The following is a 25,864-nucleotide window of genomic DNA, read 5'->3' as shown; positions in this document are numbered from 1 at the left end:
TGAAGATGACACAAAGAAATGAAAAGACATTCCATGCTTATGGATTGGAATGGCAAATATTATTAAAATGTCTATATACCCAAAGCAATCTACACATTAACACAATCCCTATCAAAAGATCAACAGCATTTTTTACAGAACTACAATAAGCAATCCTAAAATTTGTATGGAATCACAAAAGACTCCCAATAGCCAAAGCAATCTTGAAAAAGAAAAGCGGGAGGCATCACAATTCTGGACTTCAAATTATATTACAAAGCTGTAATAATCAAAACAGCATGGTACTGGCACAAAAATAGGCATGGAGATCAATAGAACAGAACAGGAAACCCGGAAATGAACTGACAATTATACAGTCAATTAATCTTTGACAAAGCAGGAAAGATGTTCCAACCATTTAAAATCATGAACTCCTTTGGTAATCATTGGTGGTATTTATAACTGGCTTTCATTATAGTGATATCCTTTACTTAGCTTTTGGTGTGTGTGGAGGGCTTAGAATCCAGTACAGTTTATATTACATCCTTGATTATGCTAAGTGCCTCCTAATACAAGTATTTGCATTCCTGGTTCCCACACTCAGAGGTGATTAAAATCAATTAGTGCCATTGTTCTTTGGCCTTTCAGGTGACGATAAAGATTGAACCTTGAGCTCCAGCCAGACTGCATTATTCTCTTTCCCTGGATTCTGCCTACTTTTTCAGGTTTCAGTGCATTTGCTCAATCTGCTTCTTCTTCCTAAAATGTTAATATCCCTTCCTCCATTTCTTCCTGTTGGAATTCTGAAAAATCTTCACTATTTCTAAGAAGTCCTTTGCAGATTTGAAGGTACTGCTGCATAATACAGTGCCTGTTACAAAACTATTAAGAGGGAGTAAAGTTTAAGAAGACGAGTGTGCAGTGCTCTTAAACCTGAAAAAGTAGGTGGAATCCAGGGGAAGAGAGTAACTCAATCTGGCTGGAGCTCAAGGTTCATGCTTTGAGAAGTAAGTCTGGACTGATCGGATAGGAGGGCTTTGGGTATGTGGTAAGTTGGATTTTAGGCTGTGGATATTCAGTGAGTCTGAGAAGAGAATAGATATGGTCAGAGGCACATTTGATTGAGATCAACTTCACTTTTCTGAGTGAACATTTTGAGTTTAGTTCCCAGCAACTGTAGAGGTCTAGGGTGCTTCAATAATAAGGTGTGTCTGTACCTAACAGATTTTAGTCATCTAAGTCTAAAGTCCTTCTATTCTGAGTAAGTTTATGCATCCTGTTCTCCCCTGGCAGATTATTACCCTCATGTTAGCAATAGCCTTTAGTCACATCAATGAAGAATTTTCTATAAGTTGTTTAAATTCATTTTATTTCTGCTACTCACTGTTATTGATCATTATTTTTGTTCATGTCTATCTCTACATTAGAATGTCAGCTCTTTTAAAGTATAGGCAGTGTTTAATTAGCTTCTGCGATAACACTGGGCTCATAGTAGATATTCAATAATTGTTTTGAAAGAATTAGTTAATGGCATACGACAGTCTCGGATTAGCCATCAGTGGGCTGATCAGCTTATATGATATAATGTGAAAATTTCCTGTAGCAATTCATTTTGCTAACACTTAACATATGTTTACATTAGTGTATTTGATCCAATCAAAAACACTAAGACGTAGATAATAGTATGTTCCTAATTTGGGGGAAAAAAAAAGACGCTTATAAAGGTTCAATAAATTTCCCAAGCTTTCATAGCAAGGATTTAAATTAAATATGCTGACATATAAATCATTGTTCTTTGCCCTGATGCCATACTATTACCTGAAACAGAAAAATAGGATTAAATTAGCAAGCTGAAGGAGAAAAAAAATGTATTTGCTATCATGAATAGGAAGAAAAGACTCATTATTATTATTATTATTTGCATTCAATTATTTTTAGCATAATCCAATTATGTTCAGTCCTTGGGGTATGGGTGGAGTTCTTTTGTGTATGTCTCTCCTAGTTGTTCCCAGATGGGTAGGTAAGCTGCGGCCTCACCTTCTGAAGCAGTGAGCTGCTGTCAGGACCCACATGCTACTGATTAGGACTCCTCCACAATGGTGAACATTATTCATCTGTAGACTGACTTGCCATGGCCAGTCTCCTTCTTCAGCCTTCGTGCCTCCTAGGATCCTCTCCTCAGACAAAGTTATTAGGTCTGGACGGGCCCCACATCCTATTGAGAAAAGGGCATTAATGGGCTGGGAAGATCATGATTCATTTACATTTGGCGATGCTGCCAAAGTCTCTACGCCTTTTAGAACTTTTCTGTCTTTTATGTATTCTTCCCCAGAACATGCTAGCCTTTCCAAAAGCATGATTAGTATGTTATTTTTTAGAGTACTTATGTCACTATTGTTGACTATAGACTGCATTTTAGAGAATATTTCTGAACTTAACATGACTTTAAATTCTGGAGCTCCTTCAGAGTTCTCTGGAGTTTCTCATGAATGGAAGTTAAGATGATCAGTGCTGGATGTTACAGCTTCGGCTGCAAGTTCACTAGGAAATTTCCAACTTCTCTCCAGCTTTGCTATTCAAAAGTGTGGTCTGTGGACCTGCAGTATGGGCATACCCTGGAAGTTTGTTAGAAATGTTGCCACTGTGTGAAAATAACCTAAGGTTCTGTCAATGGATGAATGGGTTAAGAGAATGTTTATGTGTATATTTACACACACACACACACTCACACACACACACACACACGGATATTAGTCAGCCTTAAAAAAGAGGGAAATCCTGTTGTTTGTAACAACATGGATGAACTGGAGGGTATAATGCTAAGTAAAATAAGCCAGACAAATACTGCATGGTACCTCTTATATGTTGTGGAATCTTAAAAAAAAAAAAAAGTCAGACTCCTAGAAAGAAAGAGTAGAAAGTAGTTGCCAGGGGCTGGAGGGTGGGAGAAATGGGGAGAATCCAGTAAAAGTGTAAAAACTTTTAGCTATAAGGTTAATAAGGTCTGAGGATCTAGGGTGTAACATGGTGACTATAGTTGATAACACTGTATTGTATAATTGAAAATTGCTAGGAATATAGAACTTAAATGTTCTTACTAAACAAAAGGGGGGCTAAAAATGTGAGGTGATAAATATGTTAACTAGATGGAATCTTTTCATAATGTATACATATAATAAATCATGATTTGTGTACTTTAAATATCTTACAATTTTGTCAGTTATACCTCAAAAAAAAAAAATTGACTCTAAGACCTGTATCAGGGAACAAATCAGAAGCTGCATTCCCCTCTTCCCCAACTTTATTGTGGAATAATTGACAAATACAATTCTGTATATTTAAAATGTATAGTGTGATGAGTTGATATACACATACATTGTTGATTACCAAGATCAAGACAACCAACACCTCCACCACCGCACATAATTAACTCTTGTGTGAATGTGGTGAGAATGCTTAAGATCTCCTCTCAGCAACTTTCAAGCATACAATATTGTATTATTAATCATAGTCATCATGCTGTATGTTAGGTCCTCAGAACTTATTAGAAGCTATATTCTAATGAGTGATTCATGTGTACATTGAAGTTGGAGGAAAACTGCCCTTATCAAGAAATCTCCATAGTGGTGATTCAACTCATCATGGAAGTCCCAGTCCACCTCCATAACTGACTCTATATTACCAAATGTGCCCTTGGAAAAGAGTTACTTCAGGTCCACAGAATATTCTTGAGGCTGAGAGTTTCTAAGTATCTAGATGAGATTTAAACATCTTAAGAGAGAAAGCCCATGAGTACTCCAATAGCTGAAGCTGAAATGATCATTCCAGTCCTCTCAATTCCCATTCCCATTCCCATGATTTATTTCCTTTTTTTCAGTCTATTACTAAGAAATTAGAAGTAAATCACCAACAACAGTTTCTATTGCTTTAAAGTAGTGACACTGCTTCAATAGGACATCCATCCAAAGACATTTTTTCCTAACAGACTTTCCAGATAAAGGAGGGCCAGATTTCCATTAAGAGTATACACAGAACAGAAGTTCCTCTGTTGCATCCTTCAACCAAATTCCTTAGTAAATTACTTAAGCACATTTTCTTTAAAAAGAAGCATGCATTAAATATCTAATGAAGTTGAGAAACACCCATAAACGTAGCATTACCTTGTAACATCACTTACTTATTTGAGATTGGCCAGCTATTGAGGTACACTGAACTAGTTTCTAACTACATTTCATCACCAGAGAAAGAAACAGCTGTTTTCTAGGGATTGTATTTCTGCTGTCCTAGCCTGAGAGTATACAGAATGACATTGGAAAGTAGTGACTTTTTCTTCAGATTAGAGACATAAAACTGACAACACTTTTATAATTTTTTAAATTATACTTTTTGATTAACTTAAATCCACAGCAAAGCAGGCTATTCTGGTGGTCAGGAGGAGCCATATAAATGGTGTCACCAAACATAATTTACAAGTCTACAGAAATGCTACCACAGACTCAGGGTAGGAAAAGCTTCCCAAAGCTGCCAAGAAAATTTTCCTGAGGTCAAACTTGACACAGAATTCCCCTGCTTCCACCTCCTTCTTCTAAAAGGAGGGAAAAACCTAAACATCACTCTATGGGTCAGTGGAATCAGCAATGTCTTCTCAACAGCGGCCCACAAGAGTGAACTAAGAATAAAGATAGCACCTCAATAGAAACTACCTTGGCAAAGAGCACAAATACTTGAATGTTTACTATTTATATTTTGGTAAACCGTTTTTATAAGATAATTTTGAAACTTACCTTCAGTGAAAATGTGTACTGTATCCTGGTCAGTAATTGCTGGTATTAAAAAGAAAGAGTGTAAGATCAATACAATAAGGATTGTATATTATTTCACCTTAATTTCTTAAATGTCATCCTCAAACAACCATCATCAGAATCACTCAGAGAGCTGATAAGATACAGATTTCTAGGCTTCATCTTAGACCTGCTGAAAGTCTTTGAATCATAAGCCCCAGAAATCTCTGTGTTTACAATCTTCCCCACATTTATTGTTACTTTAAAAAAAATTTTTTTATTATGTTATGTTAGTCACCATACAATACATCATTAGTTTTTGATGCAATGTTCCATGATTCATTGTTTGCGTATAACATCCAGTGCTCCATGCAATACATGCCCTCCTTAATACCCATCACTGGGCTAACCCATCCCCCCACCCCCCTCCCCTCTAAAACCCTCAGTTTGTTTCCCAGAGTCCATAGTCTCTCGTGGTTCATTCCCCCTTCAGTTATTTATATTAAAGTTTGTGTTTAATTTCTTCTCAAACACTAAAAGATACTTAAAAGATGTTTAAAAGATATTCCTGCTATCAAGTCATTCGGTTTAGTTGGGAAAACAGAAACATAAGCAAGTTGTTGAGATACGATGTAATAAATGTATAAGAGAAGTTAAATTTTCATTTACTTGAATATAATATATGTAGGTATATATAGATATATCTGTACTACACTACTGATACTATTCTTGGTACAGCAGGTATAACAGTGAGCAAAACACAGGAGGTCTGCCCTCACATAATTTACAGCTAGAAACTAAGGAATCATTCAAATAAATTCAAGTGCAAAGTGGAGAGGAGAAAGGTGAGGGCGATCATGCTACCTGAGAGATTCACCGGGTTATCATACTGAGGAAAACATTTGAGCTGTATTTTGAAGACCTAAAAGGAACTTTCCAGGCAGACAAGCAGTACAAAGGTATTCCAGGTGAAAGTGTAGTGGGTACAAGTGCATGGAGATGTATGATGTTTGTGGAGTAATCCCGTCAGTAGAGCTAGCAGTGCAAGCGCGCATGAAGGGAGATGGTGGGAGGTCCCAGACAGAAAATATCTTGATAGCAGATAGTGAATGTCTGTTGTAGTTTAAGGTCTGCTTACAGAACCATTTTTTCTGCACATCCTACAACCATCTCAAACTCAGTGTGACCAAATTTACTCCAAATTTGCTACTTATGTTCTATTGCCTCCTTTAGGAAATGACCCCACTTCTACCAGTGGCTAGGAATCTGAAACTGTCTCTAATTCCTCCCTTTCTGTCATTTTCACATGTTATTGGTTTTCAGATTTTGTACTTTCTAGCCTCTAACAATCCTTTGCAGTCGGCCCATTCTCCCCATCCCTTTGGCTGCTACTTTAGTTCATGCTTTCATCATCTTACATCTATACTACTATAATAACCTTCAGTCTGGATTCCCTGCCTCCCCCTGTGCACTTTTCAAGATGTCTGTCTCTACTTTACCAGCCCGTTATTTTTTTTCTAAAAATGTATGTCAGATCATATCTTTCCTTGCTTGAAAACTTTAAATGAGAAATCAGCTTATTTCCTATAATACATCTCAGAAAGGTTTTCATACTTTCTAAAATCAGTTTATCCAAACTTCCTTGCTGCCAGAAGTTTCACAGGATTTGAGAATCATATCTGCTTTGTAAGTGTCACAGGAGCCCAAACATCTTTTTGGAGGCAGGAAATAAGAACTGGCCAGTCCTTTTCATTTTTTGAACAAGAGAGACTTGAGTTCAAATCCCAACTCCCCTACATGTTGATTGTAGGACCCTGGGTAATTCTCTGTCTTTTCTGAGTGGGAACAATAAAAGTATAAGATATGGTTGTTGTGAGGATTAAGCAAACTGTAATGGAGGGGATCAGTCAGGAAGGGCACAACAAACCATGGGGCTAGAGCAGTGGCCTGCAAGTCCTTGCTGTGCTAAGGGTTAACTCTTCCATTACAGGGGATGAACCGGGAGTCCAGGATACGGATGGGAGGATTTGAAGAGGTGAGGGAGACACCTTTGTGGGCGTGGTGGAGTGGTGGCTTACCAACACATAGGAAAACATTTCAGTACCTTAACAACTAGTATAGCTATAACAGGTATATACTGATTGGATACAGTCCAGTGTGGGGGTAACCAAATTCCTCTAATGTTGAGCTTGTTATGAAAGCATCATGGTTTATTAAGGTAGCAGTGCATGACAAAGTTGGAGGGAGGTCCTTAAATTCTATGCACATTTTAAGTAAGTTTTTTTTTAAGTCATACAAGGAATATCTTTTTTTTAAAGATTTTATTTCTTAGAGAGAGAGACAGAGAGAGAGCAAAAGCAGGGGGAGCAGCAGAGGGAGAGGGAGAAGCAGGCTCTCTACTGAGCAGGGAGCCCAATGCAGGGCTCAATCTTAGGACCTGGGATCATCACCTGAGCCGAAGGCAGACACCCAACATCTGAGCCACCCGGGAAACCCTCATACAAGAGATATTAATAGAGTGTCTGTTATATGCTAGATACTGGTAGTAGAAAGACATTGGGATGAGCAAGACAGACTGGTTCTTGCCTTCAGGAAGCTTACAGAACAGGATGAAAACAAACAATACAAAAAACACTCAAATTATTTTGTAGTTCCGATTGTGATAAATGTTATGAAAGAAAATGAAGAAGTCCGTGACACAGGTAAATAATTGAGTAATGGAAGTTAGAACAGGCTTACATTAGAAAGCAGTGAATCAGATGAGACCTGATGGATGCAAGGGGATGATCTAGTGAGTGTCATAAGAAACTGGAACAATGTATGCAAAGGCCCTGAGACAGGAAGGAGAGGAGTTTGGCAGGTGGAGAAAATGAAAGTGTGACCGGATTATGGTGAATGAGGAAAAGTGGTATAATAAGTAGCTGAAGGGGTAAGTATGAACCAGATCATGCAGTGCTTTAAATGAGATGGACATACCATTTATTGTCCAAACCAGGACAATTAGGGATCAATATTGATAATGGTTCTTGGACAATTGGCATGAACTGGGACTGTCCTGGGTAAGCCAGGAAATATGGTATTCTAATTACAGTTATTTTTTTGTTTGCTTGTTTTGTTTATTTGTGGGAAGTCATGGGAAGCTTTTAAGTAATATTGAAATTGTGTTTAAAATACTTCCTTGATCTATGTGGACAGTAGTTTGGAAGGTGCCAAGAAAGTATTACAAAGAATAGTATGGAGGCTAGTGCAGTAGTTTGAGTCAGAAATGGTGTTGACTTGGATCAGAGTGGTAGCTATGGGGATGGAAAAAAATGGAAATAGATTCAAGACAGGCAGAGGTACAGATATTTTTGGAGAGGAGTTAGGGATGTTGCTTACTGTAGATGTAGAAAATCTTCTAATTTCCTCCTTTATTCGACAAGCATTTATCAGATACCTTCCAATTACACGCTGTGTTCTGGATGACATGGAGTGTTAATTAAATTGTTCTCTGACCTTGAACAGCTATTTACCATTTCTATAACACACCTACAGATTGAACACCCGACAACAATATCTCTCATAAGGAGTGTTGAGAGGGAGAATTAATAAAAGAATTTTTAGCTAATAAAGTTTACTATATGAATGCTAAATGATTCTTTAAACGTTAGAATGTTTTACATTGGAAAACTATGCATTATGTTTACCTTTATAGTATATTGTTTTCATAAAGTTTAATTCTAAGGAAAGTTAATCTCATTAAATTAAAACATGAATTATAATTGGTTAAGTTGATATATTGGGATAAAATGGTAAAAAAAAAAGGTACTTGCATGTTATCTCAGTTGAAGGGTTTATTTCCAAGTTTCCAGAGTTACTCAGCATTTGGTGTAAAACAGACTCAATTCTGCTTTTCATTGATGCTCCATTGTTATTTCTAGTGAATTTAAATTTCATGACAACATCTGCTATCACACCATTATCCTCTTGCCTGAAATCCATAAATATATTAAAAATAAATAATTATAATTTTATGCTATTCTGTTTATATACTCATTGATTAAACATCAAAAAATTCACTTGGGGGAATTTAACGTTAGAACAGATTCACATAACAGTGTTTGCATATTTAATGATATATCACAATGCTATTTCACAAATATTTGATCTCAAAGCATGGTACACTGTATCCACTATTCAGTATAGCTGGCTTTGAAGTTCAGACTGCCAGGGTTTGAACATCAGCTCTGCCATTTACTGTTTGACTTTGGTAAGTTATTTGTTTCTTAATCTTTCTGTATCAAAGTCTCCTTACATTAAAATGGGTTGTTATGAAGATTATGTGAATAAATACAAGCAAAACTTTTGGAAGAGTATATAGCATATAGCAAGTGCACTGTAAGTATTAGTTATTATTAGACTTCACAAAAATCTTCAAAAAAAAAAAAACAACAAATGAAAAAAACCTTACCTCATTAAACAAACCTATAAAGAGAAGAGGTTCCAAATTTATGTGATTTAAAGGCTCTGGTTAATTTTCTAGTACCTAAATGCATTAATGTGGCTACAAAGTCTTATGTTAGAATTTTATCTCTATATCAGTTAGCCACATATATTCTCCACAATGATCCTTAATAATTTGACTAAAGGCTACAATTATCAAAAATCGATATAATTTCCACTTCTTTACATGTAAATTACCATGTAAATCATTTCCCCCACCTAACATTGGCATCTTCTTTTCTGAAAATGTGCAATAGACAAATTTGTCTCTCATATTCATTCTAGGCCTCTTCCTCTCCTCTCAATTGTCAGTGCTGCCATAATATTCATTCCAGATAATTAATTTAATATTTACTTAGCAAATGTTAAATAGTCACCTTCTTGTGCTAGGCACTGTTATTAGTTTCAGAAATTAAAGGTGACCAAGATTCACTCTTGCCATTGTCATGTATTTTGCAGTTTAGATAGAGGAGCAGACACTGAAGAAATAATTGTAGCTTCCATTTCTGGCAACATGAAAGCCTAAATAATTAAAAAACCCACTTCTCCATATAAAATAACCAGAAATGCTCGATAAAATATAATACATTTCATTTGAAATGCAAAGCTACACTCCCATTAAAGTAAGGGAAATCTTGGAAGACCAAAAATAAAGAACATGAATATTATGTAGTAAGCACTAGAATACCCAACAGGCTTGAGTTGTACCGTTTGCATGGATACTGGAGAGAAGGCTTTGGGCTAGTGCTAATTAGGGAGATGAACATGAGGTTTCTAAATAAGACCAGGATTCTCAAAGAACTAAACCCTCAGTGAAAGCATGGATTGGAAAGAAAAAAAAAATGTGCTCATAATGTTATTAAAAAAATGAAGATGTTTATGTGTCTCAGGGTTCTAGGTCTAGACAGCAAAAAGAAGAATGTCCTGAAAATTCATGATCATGAGCCTAGCTGCATGAAAGTTTTGGATTTGCATTACCACCACCTGCATGGTTCCAGAAACTTTAAGAAATTCCCCCCTCCCCCCCAAAAAAGTCCATGTGTTGCTGATCCTCCTAGAGCATCTGATAGAAGCAAATGCTCTGTAAAATGGGATGTTAAATCCAGGCTGCATAGTATCCCACTTATGAAGTGGGATTAAAGGTAAGCATACAATCCCAATGGCAAACAATTTATCATGAGCTAGAATCAGCAGGACAAGGACAGCAACCTCAAAAATGTCACATAATAAAATTAACAGATAAGTAACTATATTTGAAATGACTAATGACATAAAAGGGGAATCATAAATATGAGAAAAGTATAGGATATTATCAAAACAGACCAGATAGGTTCACAAAAAAAAAAACAAACAGAGCTCGTAGACAGGAAAACAGTCATCATTATCAATCAACATTGAAAACTCAGTGGATGCGTTACACAAAATATCAGACAAACTGAAGTTAAAAATAAATCACACAAAATGTAACACAGATAAAAAGATGAAGCAGATCAATAGAGGCTAAGAGACTAGAGAAAGTTCAATGTTTACCTATTGTAAAATGAAAGAAGAGCACCAAAAAATAAAGGAGCAGCAATATTACAAGAAATAATGAGAATTATCCAGAACTGATGAAGACACGAAGCCTTAGATCATAAGAGTCTGAGGCATACTAACTAAAAGAACCCCCTCACGCAATACATCATAAAAAAACCTCTGAACTCCAAAGACAAATGGAAGATTTTCAAGAAATAGAGAAGAGATTAGCTACCAAAGAACATTTGACTGAAGGACAATGTCTTAATAGCAACAAAGAAGGCAGTCTATAATTGTATCTTCAAATTGCTGAGAGAAAATAGCTATTAATTTAGAATTTCAAATCCACACTAAAGTATTATTCAAGAATGAAGAAAAAAAGACATTTTTTAGATCAAAGCAAAACAAAAAGGATACTTTATGGCTCATGGACTCTTGTGAAAATTTATAAAGGAAATATTTCAGTAAGAAAGATATTGAATCCAGGAGGGTTAAGGTACAGTAGGAAATAAGGAACAAAGAAAATGGGAAACTGGTAATCTATCATTACAATGACTAATTTGGAGTCATTAAAAATAGGGTGAAACTAAAACATCATTCATAATAACATGAACAAGAGTTCCAAGTTCCCTATATTATTTGGAAGAAATGTAGTGGATTAAGCCAACTCTTCTTATCTAAATTTGAAGGATATTCACTTAAATAAAGCAAAGATGATCAGAATGCATTAGAAAATATAACTAGCTGTCTTTCTGTTTTAAGAGAAATGTCTAACCTATAAGTATACATCAATATTGAAAATAAAATATTGAAAACCCTTCTTGAGGTTCGGGATAGTGAAGAACTGAGAGAAGTCTAGTGGGACTGAGAGTAGTCTAGGTGGAGGGTAGTGAAAGATAAGCCCAGAGATGGAGAAGGTAAGAAGAAGTCAGGTAAAGAAAGGTTGGATAAACTTTGTTACATATATGTGTATAAAAATCTCTCTCTCTTTCTCTCTCTCTCTATATATATACGCACACATATATGTGTGTATGTATATACATATATACACACATTATACATAAGAATATATGTACCTTTCATATGCATATATTATATTTACATATAATATTTGGCATATTGCAAGGGTAATGAATGGCCAATAGAAGGATTTTAACTAGGGAATAATATGTTTAGAATTTTGTTTCAAAAGGTCTTTCTGGCTGTTGTGTAGAATGAGTGGAGCAAGACTGGAAGAAAGGAGAATCATTTGGGAGACTGTTCATAGTCCAGGCAAGAAATGGTTGAGGGCACTATTTGAAGAAAAGCTTTGAAATTTAGAGATATTTAAGAAATAGAATTGAAATTTTAGATGGTGGGATGTGTGGCTGAAGGAGAGGAGAAATTAAAGATGACTTGCATATTTCTTTCTTGAGCAACTAGGTTGAAAATGATGCCATTGATAGAGGTAGGCAACAGTAGAAGAGTTAATATTTGGTGGGGGAGAGATAGGTTCATGTCTGGACACAATCAAGTTGAGTTGTCTGTGAGATACCTGTATGATGACATCAAGTAGATGGCTGTGTACATTCATGACTAGAGATGAGGAGAGAGGACTGGCCCAGAGATACAGCTTTGAGAATAGTGAGCACATAGGGGGCAATGAAGCCACTTAAAGGAGAGAATGTAAACCGAGAAGAAGAGAGGCTTATAGCATGGACTGACATCCAACAACATTTGAAGGACGTACAGAGAAGGAATAAGAGCTAGTGAAGAAAATTGAGGAGTTAATAGAGAGGTATGAGGAAAATAAGGGTGTGTAGATCATAGAAACTACAGGATGGTACTATTTCAAGGAGGATTGAAAATACAACAGTGCCAAATACCACTGAGAGATCCAAACAGAAGACTGATAGAGTTTGTTTGGAGCTTGTGACTTGGATGTCATTGTTGAATTTGGCAAGGGTAATTAGCATTTTGTGGTGGTGTCAGAAGTGAGATTGTAGGGTTTTGAGCAGTAGGTGGGAAGGGGACAGAAGGGGAGAAAATGCAAATGGTTCATCCAGTCCTACGGATTTTGAGAGCTGGTGGCTAACACAGAGATTTTCACAGGAAAGTGCTAAGGGGAATGTTCACTGGACTGACTGAAATTCATTTTGGTAAATACTCTTCCCATGGATTCTTCTTACTCCTCTCATTTCTTAATAAAATGTATCTGACCAGATGCTCATGCTCCTGGGATTTACTGATTCTACACAAAATAAGAAATAATAATTTTCTTGTGGTGGTGGTATTTGAGAAATATCTCCCCTTCAAAGGACTTTTGCTTATTATTTGAAGGACTGGGTAATGTGGGCATTGAAACATTTGTGCTAGGGGTGGTATTTTAGTTGGGAGGGCCTGTCTGATCACATCACACAGATAGGTATACATCAACTAAGGCAGGGATGTCAAATAATTAGAATGCATACTGCTACTCCCCTTATTATTCATTCATGCCAGAGATGCTTGGATTTGGTCACAGCATCCTTTACATTATAGCATTACAGGCAGATACAAACCAAAAAGCTTGATGTTAGTCATTGTGTTCTGATATTGGATGAATATGCCCAGGACCACAGCATTGCACAACTCCAGGGGCACTGTTTACATATGCTGGATTGTGAATGGGATCCACTGGATTTATACAGTAGGATGGCTTTATTACCATACCTTCACCTGACTCTTTAACCTTTCTTCCTTTCCTATCAAGAATTGAAATTATATGTTTATTTTCATTAGTAAAGAGATCATATGCGGCATGTTTTGTTTTTGTTTTGGCCTTGTTTTTTAAGCTGCCCATGATACTTCTTTCATAATATTGCAACAAATTGCGTGAATGCCTCATTCATTATCCATGCTGTGGGCAAAAGTCCAATGGGCCAAACTGCATCTAAGCTTATATATTTTTTATGGAGTTCCACTTACCTCAGTTTGACAACATGAGCTCTGACGAACTGATTTCTTAAATTCGATTCTTTGAATGTTTTAGTAATCTGTGGAAAGAAAGGAAAAAACTCTTTGTAGTTGCAGTTGTTCTTCCCCTTTCTTCTTCCTCCTAACCTTGCAACATGGGATTTAAATTAATGAGGAATAGGGACTGGAGTTTTCAGTTCATTTCAGTTTAGTTCAATTCTATCTCAGAACACATGAGATTGACTTAGGCTGGTGATACAGCCTTCTGATGCAGGGCCTATTTCTTCATCTATGATACAAAGATGATAATGGGCAGGATGCGTCTTCACGAGAAGTCATCTCACCATTAGATGTTTTACTCAGTGTGATTTGGCGGCTCTTCCCAAGGGGGTTGGGGTGGGTGCTAAGCCAACCCTAGGGGGGTCCATGATACAACCTACATTTGTGTGATTCCCCAACCACTGTTTTTAAATGGGTAAAACCAGATTAAAATGAGTGATGAAAAGAAGGGAAAGATGCAAAGGCAGTTTTTTCCTTGTTAATTATGACTAATACCTAAGCATCTGAGGTTATTTTTAATATCAGTTGGTAATTTCCTGACCTAACCTTAACCGTCTCCCTGAATCATTTTTCAGTCCCAGCAAGGATGGCGCTCTTGAGTTATAAAGCTCAGGTTCGCAGTGAACTAGGGGTGGTACTGTGACTGGAATGGTTCTCTCAGGTGCAGGGTCAGTCGGAGATACTGAGTTTTCCTAATGGGGGAGTGGATTCCATTTGGTGTTGCCTCTACCATGAGGCAGCACCAAAGGAGACATGGACATGGAAATTAAGTAGTGGGCTGAATATTATATTAAGCCAGGATTTGAAACCAATCCTTCTTGAGACTGTAAAGTTTATGCAATCTCTATTACACCACATTGTATCTTTTAAAATATCCATTCCTATAGGCTGGTATCAGACCAAGCAGTTGTTTGGCAAAATGATAATTTTCTTTCTTTTCAGAGAGGCTTTGAACATTTTAAAGAATAATGAGACTATTGGCTTTATGGAAATAGTTCATGTTCCTTTTTAAAAAATTTAGGAAATATTAGTAAGTGTTAAGAAGAAAGAAAGAAAGAAAAAAAAAAAAACCTCCCCAAATTCTATGATCTAGAATTAACGGTTGCTGTCATTTGGTGAACTGTATTCCAGGTAACTATAAAGAAGGATGGATTTTAATATGCATATTAATATCGTATGTTATAGGAGGTATTTTAATAAAATGATTTAACTTTAATTTTACTTGATTTTAACAGAAGTAAAAGGAACTGACCTAAAGCTGAAGGAATTGTTAAAATTTGGATAAATGTTTCCTGTGATTATATTTTAATTCATTATTTGTCATTACACCTGCACAGGCAAGACTGGACCAAAGTAAAAAATCCACCTTAATTATGACATTTTGTTATGTGGAAAACCTCAGTGAAGACTAAGATAATAACCTAAAGAAAGCAAATTGATTAATTGGTTGATATCAGGATACAAGGATAAAGGAAGAGGACCATGGATAAGATTCCCTATTTCCCAGAGTAGAATGTTATTGGCCCTTTCATTAGAACTTATCAAATGTTTGGTAGAAAATCAGTGAGCAGATGATTCTAGAGAATTCCAATAGGATAGTGGAAAGGGAAGTTAATGAGAAACACAGAGATAAGTTATCTTGCTATGAGAACTTGAATGAGCCTTGTAACCTTTCTTCCTCTCAGTTTTTCCATCTGCAAAAGTACAGTCAAAAGTGTATTGAAAAAATTATCTGTACATAGTTGACTACTGCAACTCCCCCAAATTATACATCTACTTTTAGTGAGCTTTACAGTCAACCTTTTGGCCTTTTCCTTTTCTTCAAAATTATTACTGTTCAAAGGGTCAAACAAGTTAACTTTCACACTCTGATTTTGTCATCTGCACTATTGACACTTTCATTACCTTGGACAAAAATCAAATAAACAATGAAAAAAAGAGAACTATTTTATATTTCCCTCCTGATTGAGGGTGACAATACTATCGTGGTATTGTAGTGTAGACTAGAATCCTCCTACCTCGGTAATATTCATTGTTGATAAGGATTGAAGTGAGATGTGGATTATTTAAATTCCAACAAAGTGAATCATTGAATTTGTTAATAGACTATCTATAGAATGTATTATCATACATTTTCGTCCTTAGAGAGAAAAGATCTTATTAGCTAACCAGGAAGATAAAGCACCTTATTTTCAGGGCCTTCTTCCATGATAGCTATATTTCTGTTCATATTATTCATGAACTGAATAATAGAAATAATGGTTTTGTGATTTCAGCCACCTTCCAGTTACCACTTTCTGCTTAAATAGATCTGGAAAGCTCAGTTTTCAAGAAAAGGATAAAATATGTGGCAATATGACCTGTTACTACAGTGGTCTCCAAATATTTTTGATTATGTGCTTCTATGGGTAAAGCATTTTGTGCATGAGTAGCCAAAACACGTATATTTATTTATAAATTATATACATGTAATAATACTGTACTGCTAGCAATATACATTATAAAACATTGACAAAATTAGAAATTAAAAAGGCTGAGTTACAGAACAAACATTTAGGAATTTTATTCCATTTGTGTTTAATAATAATTTCACTATTAATGTGACTGGATAGAATTTATAATTTTTGAAATACTTCAAAGTTATGATTCTAACTTTAATTTAAATACGTGGTTTGAAGTGCTGAAGAAGTTTCTGCACAATTATGTGGCTCAAATGCATAAAGTACATCACCGACACAACTTAATAAATCACGACACAAAGTTGTCAGTCCCTCCCAGCCATTGTGCAAAGATTTTGTTGAAATTCAGCAGGTGACTTTCCATCTTCCCTGATGTCAATCGGTTATCCTTGCAAACCAAATGAAATGTGTTTCATTTTATATGTTTTTAAGGAAACGTGTTCAAAATCAACCAAACATGATAGTTAATCCTTTCCCCCCAATTTTTATGTACACATGTCTAAGCGCTTTTATAGATAACATGCATCATTTTGAGGAAAACAGAAGAAAATCCAAACACCTAATGATGGACCCATTGCTAAACATAGGTTTTCAGTCTCCTTTCCATGGTACGAGTTTTATTTAAAATGTGGCTACTTTCTTTCACTTACACCTTGAAGAGACAGGGTGTGTACATGTGTGTATGTGTCTTCTAAGAAAGGTATTGCTTCACCTGGTAATTTGGCTCTAGTCGGGAGCAGAAAAGTGTCAGTTCTGACATTATGTTACTGTTCTTTTACTTGCTCATTACTGTCCTTGCATATTAGAGTTATCTCCATATTGCGGGTTTTAAAATTTGTGTTTTGCAGGATTTTCTGTTTCCCTTATTGATTCAGTTTACTTTTAAAACTAGATAATAAAATCTTTAAATTAAGTTGAAACTGCACATCATTGAAATCTACTCAGAGCAGGTAAATACACTGAAACCTAGTCAGTTCTGCTGTGTTACTGCCCTTCCCCTCTTCCTTCAAGCTCTCCTCACACACATTGCGTGGGACCAGCTGACATAAAACCAAACAAGGGTGGCAGTGTCAGTTCCTTTATTAAATAGTAACAAAGCGCTTTCTTCCTTCTAAAAAATATCCTTTAAGGGAAAAATACATGTGGAATGATATCTGAGTATTTGAGTATTCACAATTAATTAATCCCTTTCTGGAATGCACAACCCCATTTTGGAGACCACCGTGAGCTCCTGATTGCAGTGATCTCTTCATTTTGTGTCCCTAAGACTTGGCGCAGGAACCAACAGACAGAATGCATCATTTATTTATTCATTCAAAAAATATTTGAATGTCAAGTGTGTACCAAATTCTTTTTTAGGCATTAAATGGCCTATTAAATGGATGTGCCTGAATAAGTAATGTGATAAGATTAATCTCAAACTGATACTGTTTTCTTTTTCTTCCTATGTCCTAGTTTGTTTATGGGACTGTAATTAGGTATATTTTGAAAAAAATGGCAATTGTTTGCAGAATTGGTTGCAATATCACCCCCGATACCAAAGGGGAATTTCAGCTGATCCCTGGTATGAATCCTGACTGAAGTCTTTTATTTAGAAAGACCCATTCAATCAGAATGCACTCGTAGTTTTGATACATGTATTTTGCAAACAGGTGCTTTCATTATTTCTAAATGACCTTGCTCTGTTTTTCACTCTTTCAACAACAGTTTTTGAGCACCTTTTGCACTGAACGCCCCTTCTATCGAGCACTGGGGTACAATGGTGAGAAAAGATAAACAGTCCTTGCCATTATGGAGCTTACGTGTAAGGGGAGCAGACAAGCACTTATCAAGTTATCATCCACATTTGAGTAATATTATAATTGATAAGTACAGAAATACAGAAGAATTTGATCCATCCAGTGAGATTAGAGAGGTTTCTCAGAGGAAATGCTTATGGAGTTGAGATTGTTAGAAAGAATCAGAGTTAGCTAGTTGAACAGGGAGGAAAAAGCCTCACAGATGAAGTGAATGGCACAAAGTCCGATCGTGAGAACACACAGGTTGTGTCTCGAGAACGAAAGGAGGCCAGTGCAACTGTAGCGTGGAGAGCAAGGAGGCTAGGGTGACAGACCAGATCACGCAGGTCTTGTTAGTGTGTAAGGAATTTGCTGTTTATCATAAATAATGGGAAGTCACTGAAGTGTTTGAAACAAAAGGATAATACAGTCAGATTTGTAATTTGAGAATAATTTCTTTTTTAAAAGAGGTTTATTTATTTTAGAGAGCGCGCGCAGTGGGGAGGGGCAGAGGGAGAGGGAGAAACTCAAGTTGACTCCACTGCTGAGTTCGATTTAGGGCCTGATCTCAAGACCCTGAGATCATGATCTGAGCCAAAACCAAGAGTCAGATGCTTAACTGACTGTGCCACCCAGGCCACCCCCAGAATAATTTCTTTTGCTGCATATGGATATTCAATTTTAGGGAAGAAATAATACAAATTATTTGTGCTATTTTAGTACTTCAGAGTAGAGGTGGTGGTTTGGAAGGGCATGGTGTTAGGTATGAAGAGAATTGAATGGAGATGAGGGAAATAGAGGGGTTAAAACCTACAGGGGTTGGTAATGGATTGGATATTTGGAATGATAGAGGACAGTAGGTCAAAGATGAATTCTAGGTTTTTGGTTCAGAAAACTGAATCAGTGACGCTGTCAGGTTTATTGGAAGAAGGCTACTATGGTGTGGGGAGATCATGAGTTTGATTTTGGCACATAACAAATTTGAAATTTAGGAAAAAAACCCAGCCAAGTAGAGATATTAAGCTGGTAGTTGGGTGAAAAGGTACAAAGTACAGAAGAAAAGTCTGGGCTCAAGACCAAGTGAGTCATTAGATAAGTATTGGTTGAAGTGATGGATGAGATCGTCTACAGATACAAAACAGTGTCACTGACAAGGAGAGAGAGGCCAAAGCCTTGGGGAATTTCAACATTGAATGTTAGTGTAGAGGAGGGTGATCCCCTCTAAGGACACAGAGAAGTGGGCAGAGAAGCAGGATAGGAAAAACAGATGAGTGAATATCATGCTTGAAAGTCACAAAATCATAGACTTTTTGAGTTAGAATGTACTATAAAAATCATCTGGTCCAATGATTTTATTTCTCTGTTGCGTAAACTGAGAGCTAGAAAAGAGACGTGAATTGCCTAATATAATAGAACGTTCTGGGACTATTCCACTGCTTATTAAGTATAGCATGTTGTCTGTGGGACAAAGATAATGATGGTACTCATGTTACCATTGGAAAATGGTATGATCCTTGGATTTGGAGTCAGGAGCCCATGGTTTGAATGCTGGTTCTACCGCTCTCGAGTTGAATGACGTTTGACATGTTTCCTAATTCACAACCTTTATTTTACCCATCTATAAAAATGATTTGTTAATTCATGTGGCTGTTGTGAACTCAAGTTAGAAAGTGCCTTGTAAACCATAAATTAGCACTGCATTAGAGTATTATTCACACAGTGTTTTAAATGTTCAAAGTGTTTTCACAGAAGAATAAATAAATGAAAGTGTGGAAATCATACATCAGAAGAATTTCAAGGGATATCATTCTCTGTCAGATGTTTAAATATCTTGTAAAACCACAGTATTCTAAATAGCTTGGTACTGGTACAGGCAAAGATTAATCAGTGAAGACAAGGAGAGTACAGAGAAAAGAAAAGGAGAAATTTAATGTATAATAAAGGTGGCATGGTAAATAAATCCACTGCACTATTGAATACACTGCTTTGATACCACCACTTGGCTATTTTGGGGATAAAGCTGGATCTCTACCTTATTGCAAAGTAAATTATAGATGAATAAAAGATAAAATTATAAAAACTGAAATAATAAAATTATAAAAAGGAAATGGAGGTGAATATTTTAAAGAGTATTTAGAGTGGAGAAAGCCATTTTTAACCTGACACAGAAGTGAGAAATCATAAAAAGGATTGATAATTTGGCTCTATGAAAAATTAAATGTTTAACATTGAAAATCCCCTACATTATAAACAAGATTGAGAGTCACATCACATTATTAGAGAAATATATGGAATGTGAATGACAGGCAAACTTTAATATTGTAATAAGTATGAGGGTTTTTTTTGTTGTTGTTGTTTTTCAAATCCATATAAAATAGACCAGTGCTCCAGTAAGAAGATGGACAAGGTCGTGATCAGGCAATTCACAAATGAAGTTATAAGAATGACCTATTAATATAGGAAGACAGATTAAATCCTAGTAATTAAGGAAATGCAAACCAAAATAATTAGTGAGATATCACTGCTCATCTACTGAATTAGCAACAATTAAAATAATTTACGAAGCTGCGTGTTAATGCTGTGGGGAAATTAGCATACCTGTGTGGACTTACATACTGCTGGTGAGAATGTAAATGGGCATTTCTAGAGTGCAGCCTAAAAATTAATCTTAAAAATGCAGAGACCACTATATTAATACAAGCAAGTGGTTGAATAAATACATGGGGAGAATAGACAAATAGAGGAATTTTAAATATTCTTCAAATATTCAAAGCATAGCTCTCCACTTGTCTACTCCTTATGCATGGCTTAGACACAGTGTCTTTCTTCCAAAGAGTATGGTATGGAAAAGGGAGGGAATGACTTTACGGTGTAGAAACCTGCCAAATACTGCTTCAGATGGGTGATCAGGTCGACAGTGATAAGTCATACTGATAGTGTAATGAACCCCTTTCATGCGATGGAATGAAAATGATACTTTTCCTCTTTGGTCTTCCTCCCTCCCCAAAACCTGTAACTCCACTCTAAGAAAAAAACAAACAAAAAAAGGTCCAGTTGTGGGGCATTTTTTAAAATGACTGGCTAGTACTCTGCAAAACTGTCAAGGTTCTCAAAAACAAGGAAAATCTTAGGAACTCTCATAGATTCTCTTCCCAAATCACTGATTCAGCTGTTTATTCTGATCTCCTTAAACATTTAAATGATATACCTAACTTCCTTTGCTCTAATCCCATGCTAACTAAGCAGTTGTTTCATAACGCCTTCTCGGGAAGTTTGCCTCTGGGGAAAAATGTGTGAGATGAGCCAATGATTTAGTCTCCCAGCCATAAGAGTTCTCATTATAGGTTAACTTAGTGGTTCCCAAAGGTGGTCATTGGACCATTATCACCAGCATCACCTTAGAAATGCAAATTCTTGGGTCCAGCCCAGACCTACTGAATCAGAGACTCTGACATCAGGGCCCAGAAATCTGTGTTTTGACAAGACTGCCAGGTGATTCTGTTACATGCTAAAGTTTTGGAGACATTGGATTAATTTATATTCCTAGGACTCTTTAAAAAGGTAAGTAAGCAAACTTTAGACTGGTCAACTCTGACAGTGCAGGCTAAAGGCCAGACTCTGGTCCATGGTCATAAATGAATGCAAAAGGTCCACCTTGAGGTTTCCGGGAGGGCCTCTTCAAGTGAAACCTGACCTTGCTTTGCAGATTTTCTATGTCTGTCATTGAACCAGAGTAGGATGTTGTCTAAACTATGTAATTATTGACATGAAAGCATATCATTTACCACCTGCCACCTGTGTGTTTAGTTGGCTAAGAGAAAAGGAAAGAAGGCAAAACAGAAAGGATTTAAAAAGGCAATCTCTAGGAGAGCAGTAGTAAATGCTCAACTTGCACGAATAGTAGACTTCCAGCTTTTGAAGTCATAATCATTTAAAAATGAATTTACTCAAGAGTCTTCTAATACTTTTCACTCATGACTTAAAAAAATGTAAAGGAGAACTGGTATACTAGCAGATTAACTTGGAAAAAGCACAAAGAAACACATCTTTCAGTATTCAGGGAAGAAAAATATACAGAACATTTAGCAGTTACAAATAGATCACAGAATATTAGATTTATTATCAAATTTGTTTTATGATGGAATAAAGAGCAAAGACAAATATTAACTTACCATAGATTCAATTCTTTCACTCAAAGTCCTATATTCCTGTGTACCTGGTGAGTTTAACTGATTACTATATTTGACATTCAGGATTTGAAAGCTGCTATGGTAAAAGTAAGACTTTTGATCTGTAAAACAAAGAAAAGGGAGGACCAGTCTCACTACTAAGTAGTTTAAACTTTAATTTATTCAGGATTATAGGATGCTATATTACACAATTAAAAAATTTTGCTTCTATTAAAGAAAACCCCAAACTTACTATAAATGTAACTATAATAAAATTATTTTTCTTTCAGTTTTTTTTTAAAAAAATGACAGATCTGAAAGTGTTAAGGATGTAGGAAAATCAGAGAAACATTATTTGTGAAATTAAACTGCTCAAAAGTGTCATAATTTTCATTTTTACTTTATTTTAGGGAGATTCATGATTGCATTCATTCAAGGAGTATTAATGAATGTCTATAAATGCTATTATTCATTTAGCACTAAAGAATAACCCAAAGTAATTCTGAATAGTTTTAAGAATTGTTTCAAATAATAATCATTTTAGAGGAATTAGTGACTTGTTATTTTTTAAGTATAAGCTAGAAAATAAGCCTTTGAACAAGATCACTAATTGGTTGTCCAGTGTGAATTGTTTCCACCAAAAAAGTCTGCCAGAGGATATATTCAGCTGGGTAAAGAAGTAAATATTTCTGAAACACACTGTACACATCTTAGAAACATTATGAACATGGGCAGAATAACCTAATTTAGGAAAAATCCCTGCTTTCTTTTGATCATTCATAAGCATAATTTATGCAGAGAAGTACCTCAATCAGGGGAAATAGTCCTTTGCGGTGGAGGAACAAGTCTTTCAAGGGCCCTAAGTGGTCACTGGGACACATTCTGCAGAGGATGAACATAGACTCCTCCACTTGTGTGACAATACGGTGCCATTAACTCTGAAAATTCATTAATGTAATTGAAAACTGGAGGGTTCTTGCCTCTATAATTCACCTTAGATGTAGTTGATTCCAGGTGATTTGATAGCAAAAGGTAGCCACAATTTTATAATTAGCTTGGCTGAAAAGAGTATTCATAATTACTGGTTTTCCTAATATTCGTAATTTGATTGTGCCACTGAGAGTTTTGCAACTTTCATATAAATAAACATTTTTGCCTATTTACAATAGAACATATAATAAATCATGTTCTCTCTGTCTCCCTATACTCATACATACGCATATACCTAAACACACACCTACACGTATGGTTTAAATGATTTAACAGATTATAGCTAAATAAAATAATCCCAAAGTGCATCTTTAAGTGAAGAAAGCAGATTATAGCACATATTATCTAGTGCATTTGACACATTTTATTTACCTACATTAAAGCATCTAAAAGAATGTTCACTGAGATATTAAGGAACATTGTTATGAGTAAGCAGGGTATCATATGTTCTTTATATTGTTTCTCGTCCATGTGTCCTATATTTTTGTGATATAATAATACTAAGAGAAATAATAAAAGAACAGATCCTTTTTAAAATTTGTTTTTACTCCTCATCTTTCGTAGCTGTTCTCCCAAGACTGTTTCATCAGGAGAAAGATCATGAATTAACAAATACTTCCAAATTTTTAATGTTGAAACTTAAAGTTCTTTGCAATATTTTACATTTACAATTTTATCAGGCTATTATATGAAGAAGGAAATCATGATATTAAATGAGAAAACAAAATAGGCAAATTCTAATGTTAGAAAAGAATCAAGAGATTTTTTTCCTTTGGCTAGAATAATTCTTGCCTAGGTAATAATGTTTATTATGCTAGAAAAAGAAGAGAAAAAAGTACTGATTGAGGGAAAATATAGACACAAACATATTTTTAGGGATATATAAGACATACAATTATGTTATATTAAAAAAAGTGGCAATAAAAGAGAGAATGCCAAACTTTTCATCTGAAGGTATATTTAGTTATTTAGTTTGCAAAGTGGTCCTTTTAGTCTTCTAGTACTTACCAAAAGCTAAAAAGTGGATGAGTAGAGCTATGGTTACCGCCAGGATTACCACCCCTGCCACAACAACGAAACACACTACATACGGATTCAGGAATCTTGAGGTTGATGGCACCCGCGCTGGCCTTAAAACAAGAGAAAATGATCAAAGACTAATCCTTTCACTCAGAGAAGCCATTATTTCAGTGCTTGTGAACGTTTTCTGCCTTCTGATGCCTTTTAGCCTGAACATAGCTCTATTTAGAGGGAATAATGTGATTTTTGATCAGAATATAATCCTGGAAATGAACCTGAACTAAAAACATTCTCCTTAGTGACTTTTCTTTCAAATTATTTTCAGTACAAAAATGCTGACATTTTGGTAGTTTGATAGAAGAATAAATAAATCGGACCTATGCTTTGCAGTTACTTTCCCTTCTTCTGCCAGTTGACAAGATTCTCAAGAGTAACAACTAATTGTATGGTTTTGTTGTCTTTCCAAGACCCTGTGTTGGACACTTACTATGGTAAAGCTCCCTTAACTGGGTACCCAGTAGAGAGAGGAGTCATTCCGGGTGGGGAGAGAGGTGGAGTGAGTCAGAACAGTAGCATTCCTCACTGTCATATTCTCTATATTATTAAAAATGGGGTGTGACAAGAGGTTGAGTGCTCAGGTCCAGGAAAAGTAGCAAGCCCCTGAAACGAATTAGAAGTGTCCCACAGCAGAAGATTCGTGTGACTTATTGTTTTTCCCCCATGAATTTGTCGGTTGCTGTGTAAGCCAATAGATTTGTACTAATACGGTATCTGGTAGTTATTAGGCACATGGCCCAGGTACTATCTACTTCACTGCCTCCCTCCCCACAACCACATACACTCACACAGGGGAGGTAACCAGAAGAGCTAAGTGTGAATTTCTTTTTTCTCCCTAGTTTGCTTGGAGATCATAGTGTCACTCATCTGAGACTTTCCTAGTCTGATAAATGGGATTAATAATATCTGCCTCACAGGCTGTCTTGAAGATATCTCAATGAGGTTATGGTAGGAAATATATCTCTAGTTAAATAGGTTATCTACTAGGCTGTGTGCCTCTGGAGGGGAAAGCCAGTATGCATGCTTATGTTTCTGACACTTTGCCGGGTGCCTGCCATAAATAGGTGGTTCAGAAATATTTATGATATTTATAAATATTTGTTGCATGCTTTAACTTCTGAGCATGTTTCAGATTTAAAGCCTTAACATAGCTGAAAAACAGTTACATTTAGCAAGAATATAATCTATTTTTCCTATTTGTTTTGCCAACCTTCTGGTGTATGTGTGAAGAGAATGCTCTGAGGGTCAGGGATTCACAGACATTTAGGTTTCATAGTAGGGCTTCCTGATGTCGTTTGGGCTCTCCACAACTCAGAGACTCATCGAAGGGCACTTGCTGGTATTTGTACCAGTGCACATCGTGTTCTGTGGTTCTGGGACCAGTAACATATCAAGAGATTGTTGGAGGCGGACCAAGACTTGCCAACATTCAATACAAAAATGGACCATGTTCAAACATTATCATTAAACGACGGGGCATTTAAGTGCCTAGAATTAGGAAGGATGTAGTCTCAGGCTAATAAAAAATGAATGATGTAGCTTTAGCTTTATGATATCTTTTTACTACATTGCTCTTCTTTGTTCATTTTGCTATCCTGGTGAAAACTGACTTCCCCTGACACTGGTCCAGGTTCCAACAT

The 25,864-nt window shown here is 36.0% G+C and overlaps 1 protein-coding gene across 1 annotated transcript in view; it reads right to left on the bottom strand.

Moving 5' to 3' along the window:
• The window catches only part of LOC103679193 (transmembrane serine protease 11D), a gene marked incomplete at its 5' end in the record, with an annotated part of 30,586 nt that extends 6,307 nt beyond the window's left edge, over window positions 1-24,279 (bottom strand). The window contains 5 exons of the mRNA XM_008708711.2: window positions 2,017-2,219; window positions 8,559-8,730; window positions 13,704-13,771; window positions 22,161-22,279; window positions 24,156-24,279. Coding sequence (XP_008706933.2) covers window positions 2,017-2,219; window positions 8,559-8,730; window positions 13,704-13,771; window positions 22,161-22,279; window positions 24,156-24,279 — 686 coding nt within the window. The remainder of the gene's footprint in view (window positions 1-2,016; window positions 2,220-8,558; window positions 8,731-13,703; window positions 13,772-22,160; window positions 22,280-24,155) is intronic.
• Between the last annotated feature and the right edge of the window lie 1,585 nt (window positions 24,280-25,864).

Source organism: Ursus maritimus, unplaced genomic scaffold (assembly GCF_017311325.1).
Source record: "Ursus maritimus isolate PB19 unplaced genomic scaffold, ASM1731132v1 scaffold_8, whole genome shotgun sequence".
Classification (NCBI taxonomy): domain Eukaryota; kingdom Metazoa; phylum Chordata; class Mammalia; order Carnivora; family Ursidae; genus Ursus; species Ursus maritimus.
The sequence above is the reverse complement of the archived record's forward strand: the minus strand, read 5'-3'. Positions and strand labels throughout refer to the sequence as shown.